Raw genomic sequence first — 10,000 nt, forward strand, 5'->3', positions numbered from 1 at the left:
AGGGGAGGAGGAGGGAGGGAGAGGAGAGGGGAGGGGAGAGGAGAGGAGAGGAGAGGAGAGGAGAGGAGAGGAGAGGAGAGGAGAGGAGAGGAGAGGAGGGGAGAGGAGAATGAGAAACAGCCCTTGTCTTTACTGTCTTTACTAGATTGTTCAACTAACTGTGTCTCTCTGTCTGTCTGCAGTTTGTTCAGTAGATGTGTTAATAACTCTGTCTGTCTGTCTGTCTGTCTGTCTGTCTGTCTGTCTGTCTGTCTGTCTGTCTGTCTGTCTGTCTGTCTGTCTGCCTGTCTGCCTGCCTGCCTGCCTGCCTGCCTGCCTGCCTGTCTGTCTGTCTGTCTGTCTGTCTGTCTGTCTGTCTGTCTGCAGTGTGTTCAGGAGATGGGGAATGCCAAGGCCAGACGACTTTATGAAGCTTTCCTACCAGAGTGCTTCATACGACCAGAGACTGACCAGTATCCTTACAGCACTGTGTGAGTGTGTGTGACTCGTGTGTGTGTGTGTGTCTATACTGTGTGTTTGTGTCTATACTGTGTGTGTGTGTCCATACTGTGTGTGTGTGTGTCTATACTGTGTGTGTGTGTCCATACTGTGTGTGTGTGTGTGTCCATACTGTGTGTGTGTGTATTTTTGTGTGTGTGTCCTTACTGTGTGTGTGTGTGTGTGTGTGTGTGTGTGTGTGTGTGTGTGTGTGTGTGTGTGTGTGTGTGTGTGTGTGTGTGTGTGTGTGTGTGTGTGTGTGTGTGTGTGTGTGTGTGTGTGTGTGTGTGTGTGTACATACTGTGCATGTGTGTGTGTGTATGTGTGTGTGTGTACTGTGTGTGTGTATGTGTGTGTATACTGTGCGTGTGTGTGTGTGTGTCCATACTGTGTGTGTGTATATATACTGTGTGTATGTGTGTGTGTATGAGTGTGTGTGTATATACTCTGTGTATGTGTGTGTATACTGTGTGTGTGTACGTGTGTACGTGTGTGTGTGTGTGTGTGTGTGTGTGTGTGTGTGTGTGTGTGTGTGTGTGTGTGTGTGTGTGTGTGTGTGTGTGTGTACATGTGTGTACATACTGTGCATGTGTGTGTGTGTATGTGTGTGTGTGTACTGTGTGTGTGTGTATGTGTGTGTATACTGTGTGTGTGTGTGTGTGTGTCCATACTGTGTGTGTGTGTATATATACTGTGTGTATACTGTGTGTATGTGTGTGTGTATGAGTGTGTGTGTATATACTCTGTGTATGTGTGTGTATACTGTGTGTGTGTACGTGTGTATGTGTGTGTGTGTGTGTGTGTGTGTGTGTGTGTGTGTGTGTGTGTGTGTGTGTGTGTGTGTGTGTGTGTGTATGTGTGTGTGTGTGTGTATACTGTGTGTGTGTGTGTATACTGTGTGTGTGTATACTGTGTATGTGTGTGTGTGTGTGTGTGTGTGTGTACTGTGTGTGTGTGTGTATGTGTGTGTGTGTATACTGTGTGTGTGTGTGTATACTGTGTGTGTGTATACTGTGTGTGTGTGTGTGTGTGTGTGTGTGTGTGTGTGTGTGTGTGTGTGTGTGTGTGTGTGTGTGTGTGTGTGTGTGTGTGTGTGTGTGTGTGTGTGTGTGTGTGTGTGTGTGTGTGTGTGTGTGTATACTGTGATGTGTATGTGTGTGTGTGTGTGTGTATACTGTGGATGTGTATGTGTGTGTGTGTGTGTGTGTGTATACTGTGTGTGTGTGTGTGTGTATATACTATGTGTGAGTGTGTGTGTGTCCATACTGTGTGTGTATGTGTGTGTGTGTGTCCATACTGTGTGTGTGTGTATTTTTTGTGTGTGTGTCCTTACTGTGTGTGTGTACATACTGTGCATGTGTGTGTGTGTATGTGTGTGTGTGTACTGTGTGTGTGTATGTGTGTGTATACTGTGCGTGTGTGTGTGTGTCCATACTGTGTGTGTGTGTATATACTGTGTGTATACTGTGTGTATGTGTGTGTATGTGTGTGTATACTGTGTGTATGTGTGTGTGTGTGTGTGTGTGTGTATACTGTGTGTATGTGTGTGTGTGTATATACTCTGTGTATGTGTGTGTTTACGTGTGTGTATGTGTGTGTGTGTGTGTATACTGTGTGTGTGTGTGTGTATACTGTGTGTGTGTTTACTGTGTATGTGTGTGTGTGTGTGTGTGTGTGTATATACTGTGTATGTGTGTGTATACTGTGTGAGTGTGTGTGTGTGTATACTGTGTGTGTGTGTATACTGTGTATGTGTGTGTGTGTATCCTGTATGTGTGTGTGTGTGTATACTGTGTATGTGTGTATACTGTGTATGTGTGTGTGTGTGTATACTGTGTATGTGTGTGTGTGTGTGATGCAGACCTGCAGTCTCTCTCCTTAACCCTCCTCTGTAGGTCAGCAGAGATGTTCATCAGGGACAAATATGAGAAGAAGAAGTACATGGACAAGATCCTAGATGTCAACAGGCTTAGAGTGAGACACACACACACACACACACACACACACACACACACACACACACACACACACACACACACACACACACACACACACAAGGGCTTTATTGGCATGGGAAACGTATGTTTACATTACCAAAGCAAGGGAAATAAATAATAAACAAAAGTGAAATAAACAATTAAAATTAACAGTAAACATTACACTCACAGAAGTTCCAAAATAATTTCAATTGTTCTACTTTGTCTATAAACAGTGTTGTAATTAATTGCAATGAATTAAGTGGTTAAAGTACAAAAGGGAAAATAAATCAACATAAATATGTATTTACAGTGAGCACATAGCCTGTCTTCTCTTGAGAGCCATGTCTGCCTACGGCGGCCTTTCTCAATAGCAAGGCTATGCTCACTGAGTCTGTACATAGTCAAAGCTTTCCTTAATTTTGGGTCAGTCACAGTGGTCAGGTATTCTGCCGCTGTGTACTCTCTGTGTAGGGCCAAATAGCATTCTAGTTACATTCAGGTTTCCTCAGTTTTTTTTGTAAATTCTTTCCAATGTGTCAAGTAATTATCTTTTTGTTTTCTTATGATTTTTCTGGGTCTAATTATGTTGCTGTCCTGGGGCTCTGTGGGGTGTGTTTGTGTTTGTGAACAGAGCCCCAGGACCAGGTTCATCTCTCTGTAGGTGATGGCTTTGTTATGGAAGGTTTGGGAATCGCTTCCTTTTAGGTGGTTGTAGAATTTAACGTCTCTTTTCTGGATTTTGATAATTAGTGGGAATCGGCCTAATTCTACTCTGCATGCATTATTTGGTGTTTTACGTTGTACACAGAGGATATTTTTGCAATATTCTGCATGCAGAGTCTCAATTTGGTGTTTGTCCCATTTTATGAATTCTTGGTTGGTGAGCGGACCCCAGACCCCAGACCTCACAACCATAAAAGGGCAATGAGTTCTATAACTGACTCCAGTATTTTGATGTTATCCTCACTAATAATCCTGATAGGTATAGTAGTCTGGAGTTTCTGTTAATGGTGAAGATTCAGCTTGATGTCAAAGACGCTTCTCCTTTGATATTTTCAGTGGAATTGTTAACATAAAGAAAAGTAGAATTAAAAACAGGTTCAGCCCCTGGTTCAACCATGATCTTGCACAGTTCCATTTGGTGAAAGGCTCGGTACACGAATACACGCATACTGGCTCTCATTCAGGCAGATGAGAAATACTGTAAGTGCACTCAAGCTATCCGGAAGGCCAAAGTTAGTTACTTTAAGGAGCAGTTCTCTCTCTGTGGGTCGAACCCCAAGAAGTTCTGGAAAACGGTTAAAGACCTGGAGAATAAACCAGCCTCCTCACAGCCTTAAGGTTTTATAACGTTGTTTTTACTGACGTGAAACGGAGAACAAGGCTAACGTTTTATTTATTCCTCAACAAATTGTGTTTTTTTTTGTTAGTTTCTTTGTGTTCTTCGTGTTATTTGTAACTTACTTTTGAACTTATTTTGAACTTATTTTGCACATAATGTTGCCGCTAAATATCATCAGGACTACGATTGCTCGCCACGAGTCTGATGAGCCCGAGGTGAATGATATACTGCTTTCCCGGGAACAGGCCCAAATCCCAGTGATTTGCGGGAAGAGGAGGCTTAGAAAAAGGGGCCGAAGGGCAGGTGGGCTTCTGAGAATTCGTAGGTGATCTAATAAACCCCCACTTATTTCCATTCTGGAAAATAAATAGATGACCTACGTGGAAGTTTAAACTACCAACTGGGCGGCAGGGTAGCCTAGTGGTTAGAGGGGGGCGGCAGGGTAGCCTAGTGGTTAGAGGGGGGCGGCAGGGTAGCCTAGTGGTTAGAGGGGGAAGGCAGGTAGACTAGGGGTTAGAGGGGGGGGTGGCAGGGTAGCCTAGTGGTTAGAGGGGGGCGGCAGGTAAACTAGTGGTTAGAGCGTTGGACTAGTAACCAAATGTTGCAAGTTCAAACCCCCGAGCCTACAAAGTACAAATCTGTCGTTCTGCCCCTGAACAAGGCAGTTGACCCACTGTTCCTAGGCCGTCATTGAAAATAATAATTGGTTCTTAACTGACTTGCCTAGTTAAATAAAGGTAAACAAAAATAATAATAATTAAATACTGTAATATTTTGTGCCTCACGGAGTCGTGGCTGAACGACGACACTATCAACATACAGCTGGTTATACGCTGCCCCGTCAGGATAGAACAGTGGCGTCTGGTAAGACAAGGGGCGCCGGACTATGTATTTTTGTAAATAACAGCTGGTGCACGATATCTAAGGAAGTCTATTGCTCGCCTGAGGTAGAGTATCTCATGTTAAACTGTAGACCACACTATCTACCTAGAGAGTTTTCATCTGTATTTTTTCGTAGCTGTTTACATACCATCACAGACTGAGGCTGGCACTAAGACAGCATTGAATGAGCTGCATTCTGTCATAAGTAAACAAGAAAACAAGAAAACGCTCACCCAGAGGCGGCGCTCCTAGTAGCCGGGGACTTTAATGCAGGGAAACTTAAATCCGTTTGACCAAATTTCTATTAGCATGTTAAAAGTAAAACCAGAGGGGGAAAAAGGACCACCTTTACTCCACATACTGAGACGCATATAAAGCTCTCCCTCGCCCTCCATTTGGCAAATCTGACTATAATTATATTCTCCTGATTCCCGCTTATGAGCAAAAACTAGAGCAGGAAGCACCAGTGACTTGATCAATAAAAAAGTGGTCAGATGAAGCAGATGCTAAGCCACATGACTGTTTTGTACAGATTGGAATATGTTCCAGGATTCTTAATCAAGAAGTGCATCGACGACGTCATCCCCACATTGACCGTACGTACCACACCCCAACCAGAAGCCATGGATTACAGGCAACATCCACACTGAGCTAAAGGCTCGAGCTGCTGCTTTCAAGGAGCGGGACTCTAAGCCGGAAGCTTTTAAGAAATTCCACTATGCCCCCTGACAAACTCTCAAGCAGGCAAAGCGTCAATACAGGACTAAGATCGAATGGTGCTACACCAGCTCTGACGATCGTCAGATGTGGCAGGGCCTGCAGACCATTACAGACTAAAAAGGGAAGCACAGCCGAGAGCTGACACGAGCCTACCAGACGAACTAAACTATTTTTATGCTCGCTTCGAGGCAAACACTGAAACATGCATGAGAGCACCAGCTGTTCCAGAAGACTGTGTGATTATGCTCTCCTCAGCCGATGTGAGTAAGACCTTTAAATAGGTCACAAGGCCACAGGGCCAGACGGATTACCAGGACGTGTACTGCGAGCATGCACTGACCAACTGGCAAGTGTCTTCACTGACATTTTCAACCTCTCCCTGTCCGAGGGAGAGGTTGAAAAAGGAGCTCCTGAAATTTGCCAAGCCTATCTCTGACCTTTTTAACCTGTCTCTCCTTTCTGGGGAAGTTTCCATTGCTTGGAAGGTAGGCAAGAATCGTCATTTATTTAAAGGAGAAGATCAAGCTGATCCTAACTGTTATAGGCCTATTTCTATTTTGCGCTGTTTATCAAAAGTGTTGGAAAAACTTGTCAATAATCAACTGACTGGCTTTCTTGATGTCTATAGTATTGTCTCTGGTATGCAATCTGGTTTCCACTCAGGTTATGTGTCACTGCAACCTGGGAAGGCTAAGGAGTATTGGGTGTCTCTGAAGGGTCTTTGGCGTGGATTGCTAACTACCTCTCTCAAAGAGTGCAGTGTATGAAGTCAGAACATCTGCTGTCTTTGCCACTGCCTAAGGGAGTACCCCAAGGCTCGATCCTAGGCCCCACGCTCTTGCTCAGGCAATAGGAAGCTCTCATCCATTTATATGCAGATGATACAGTCTTATTCTCAGCTGGCCCCTCCCAGGATTTTGTGTTAAACTCTCTCCAATAAAGCTTTCTTAGAGTCCAATAAGCTTTCTCTAACCTTAACCTTGTTCTGAACACCTCCAAAACAAAGGTTATGTGGTTTGGTAAGAAGAATGCCCCTCTCCCCACAGGTGTGATTACTACCTCTGAGGGTTAGAGTACTTCGGAGTATGGCGAGACGGTACACACGGTACACTGTCCTTCTCTCAGCACATATCAAACCTGCAGGCTAAGGTTAAATCTAGACTTGGTTTCCTCTATCGTAATCGCTCCTTCTTCACGCCAGCTGCCAGACTAACCCTGATTCAGATGACCGTCCTACACATGCTCGATTACATAGACATAATTTATAGATCGCTCTCGAGCGGCTAGATGTTCTTTACCATTCGGCCATCAGATTTGCCACCAATACTCCTTATACAGTGCCTTGCAAAAGTATTCATCCCCCTTGGCGTTTTTCCTATTTTTTTTGCATTACAACCTGTAATTTAAATAGATTTTTATTGGGATTTAATGTAATGGACATAAATGGACATAAATGGACATGTAATGGACATAAAATAGTACAAATTGTTGATGTGAAATTTTAAAAAGTAAAAAATCGAAGAAAAAAAAAAGAACGGAAAAGTGGTGCATGCATATGTATTCACCCCCTTTAATATGTATTCACCCCCTTTAATATGTATTCACCCCCTTTAATATGTATTCACCCCCTTTAATATGTATTCACCCCCTTTAATATGTATTCACCCCCTTTAATATGTATTCACCCCCTTTAATATGTATTCACCCCCTTTGCTATGAATCCCCTAAATAAGATCTGGTGCAACCAATTACCTTCAGATGTCACATAATTAGTTAAATAAAGTCGACCTGTGTGCAATCTAAGAGCACTCAAGTGTTTTGTCTTGTTTCTTGTTTGTTACACACACAATAACAAATATTTTGCATCTTCAAAGTGGTAGGCATGTTGTGTAAATCAAATGATACAACCCCCCCCCAAATCAATTTTAATTCCAGGTTGTAAGGCAACAAAAAACAGGGCCCAGGTCTGTCAGGGCCCAGGTCTGTCAGGACCCAGGTCTGTCAGGACCCAGGTCTGTCAGGGCCCAGGTCTGTCAGGGCCCAGGTCTGTCAGGGCCCAGGTCTGTCAGGACCCAGGTCTGTCAGGACCCAGGTCTGTTTCCAGGTCTTCAAGGTCTGTAGGGCCCAGGTCTGTCAGGGCCCAGGTCTGTCAGGACCCAGGTCTGTCAGGGCCCAGGTCTTAGGACCCAGGTCTGTCAGGGCCAGGTCAGTCAGGACCCAGGTCTGTCAGGGCCCAGGTCTGTCAGGGCCCAGGTCTGTCAGGGCCCAGGTCTGTCAGGGCCCAGGTCTGTCAGGGTCCAGGTCTGTCAGGACCCAGGTCTGTCAGGACCCAGGTCTGTCAGGGCCCAGGTCTGTCAGGACCCAGGTCTGTCAGGACCCAGGTCTGTCAGGGTCCAGGTCTGTCAGGGCCCAGGTCTGTCAGGGCCCAGGTCTGTCAGGGCCCAGGTCTGTCAGGACCCAGGTCTGTCAGGGCCCAGGTCTGTCAGGACCCAGGTCTGTCAGGGCCCAGGTCTGTCAGGACCCAGGTCTGTCAGGGCCCAGGTCTGTCAGGACCCAGGTCTGTCAGGGCCCAGGTCTGTCAGGGCCCAGGTCTGTCATGGTCCAGGTCTGTCAGGGCCCAGGTCTGTCAGGACCCAGGTCTGTCAGGGTCCAGGTCTGTCAGGGCCCAGGTCTGTCAGGGACCCAGGTCTGTCAGGGCCCAGGTCTGTCAGGGCCCAGGTCTGTCAGGGTCCAGGTCTGTCAGGACCCAGGTCTGTCAGGACCCAGGTCTGTCAGGGCCCAGGTCTGTCAGGACCCAGGTCTGTCAGGACCCAGGTCTGTCAGGGTCCAGGTCTGTCAGGGCCCAGGTCTGTCAGGGCCCAGGTCTGTCAGGGCCCAGGTCTGTCAGGACCCAGGTCTGTCAGGGCCCAGGTCTGTCAGGACCCAGGTCTGTCAGGGCCCAGGTCTGTCAGGACCCAGGTCTGTCAGGGCCCAGGTCTGTCAGGACCCAGGTCTGTCAGGGCCCAGGTCTGTCATGGCCCAGGTCTGTCATGGTCCAGGTCTGTCAGGGCCCAGGTCTGTCAGGACCCAGGTCTGTCAGGGTCCAGGTCTGTCAGGGCCCAGGTCTGTCAGGGTCCAGGTCTGTCAGGGCCCAGGTCTGTCAGGGCCCAGGTCTGTCAGGACCCAGGTCTGTCAGGGCCCAGGTCTGTCAGGGTCCAGGTCTGTCAGGGCCCAGGTCTGTCAGAATCTGTGCAGAAGATCTAGGTGCTGCTGTAGGTCCTCCTTGGTTGGAGGTAGAAACACAAACATTTCGCTACACCCGAAATAACATCGGCTAAATATGTGTGTGTGACCAATAACATTTAATTTGATTTGATGGTGTGCAAGGTGAATACGTGGTCTGCCGTACTGTACTTTGGTAAAAAAATAAATCAGTACATTGTTTTTACTGAGCAAATGTACGAGTCTGCTGTTAATGATAATGCAGAGGATTTTCCCAAGGTTGCTGTTGACACATATCCCAGTAGTTTTTGGGGTCAAATTTTTCTCAAATTTTGTGGATTGGGGTGATCAGTCCTTGGTTCCAAATATTGGGGAAAACGCCAGACCTAAGGATGATGTTGAAGAGTTTAATTATAGCCAATTGGAATTAGTGGTCTGTATATTTCATCATTTCATTGAGGAAACCATCAACACCACAGTTATTTTTGGGTTGGAGGGTTTGTATTTTGTCCTGTAGTTCATTCAATCCAGTGGGATCTGGTCTTTAACAGTTGATTCTAAGATTTATATTTGATCCTGTATATGCTGTTGCTGTTTGTTCTGTGTTATAGAGCCAAAAAGATTGGAGAAGTGGTTTATCTCCGTTTTGGATCGATAACTCTTCATGTTGTTGTTTGTTTAGTGTTTTCCAATTTTCTCAGAAGTGGGTAGATTCTACGGATTCTTCAATTACATTGAGCTGATTTCTGACATGCTGTTCCTTCTTTTTCCGTAGTGTATTTCTGTATTGTTTTAGTGATTCACCATAGTGAAGGCGTAGGCTCAGGTTTTCTGGGTAGGTATGTTTTTGTTTTGGATAGGTTTCTCACTCTCTCAATATTCTGACCTCTGCTTCTCCCTCATTTAGAAAGAGAAGAGCTGTGAAAACATCCCTATGGAGCCAGTAGTGTTTGAGAAGATGAAGTTGGTGAGTTTGAATGTGTGTACAGTATTCTACAAAATATCTTCTATTCTAGGTTTGGTATTTATTTGTCTTCAGTTATTCATGCTGTCTTTGTTGTTGACTCTTTCAGAAGAGAGAAACCAGCCCAAAGACACAGACCCAGTCTCCATCTATCTCAGACCTCCTAGGACTTGGTATCAGTACACCTCTCTACACATACAAATAGCTTTCAACAGAAATGGTCAATATCTGTAGCAACATTAGCCTGGTCCTATATCTGTTTGTGCTCTTGCCAACCCAATAATGAATGGTTAAGTCAAACACGACAAGGAGTTGACGCACAAACAGGTACTCAGTCTAAATAGTTCTGACGTGTCCAAAAACTCACGCTCTTTCTCTGTCTCTCTCGATCTCTCACTCTGTCTCTCTGTCTCTCTCTTTCTCTCTCTCCCTCTC

At 45.6% G+C, this 10,000-nt stretch overlaps 1 protein-coding gene across 1 annotated transcript in view; it reads left to right on the top strand.

Annotated features, from left to right (window-relative positions):
• smap2 (small ArfGAP2) overlaps nt 1-10,000 on the top strand; it is a 27,626-nt gene that overhangs the window by 14,958 nt on the left and 2,668 nt on the right. Inside the window, exons 3-6 of the mRNA XM_052469120.1 lie at nt 367-452; nt 2,373-2,451; nt 9,509-9,568; nt 9,675-9,738. Of these exons, the coding sequence (XP_052325080.1) occupies nt 367-452; nt 2,373-2,451; nt 9,509-9,568; nt 9,675-9,738 (289 nt within the window). The remainder of the gene's footprint in view (nt 1-366; nt 453-2,372; nt 2,452-9,508; nt 9,569-9,674; nt 9,739-10,000) is intronic.

Source organism: Oncorhynchus keta, chromosome 19, assembly GCF_023373465.1.
Source record: "Oncorhynchus keta strain PuntledgeMale-10-30-2019 chromosome 19, Oket_V2, whole genome shotgun sequence".
NCBI lineage: Eukaryota > Metazoa > Chordata > Actinopteri > Salmoniformes > Salmonidae > Oncorhynchus > Oncorhynchus keta.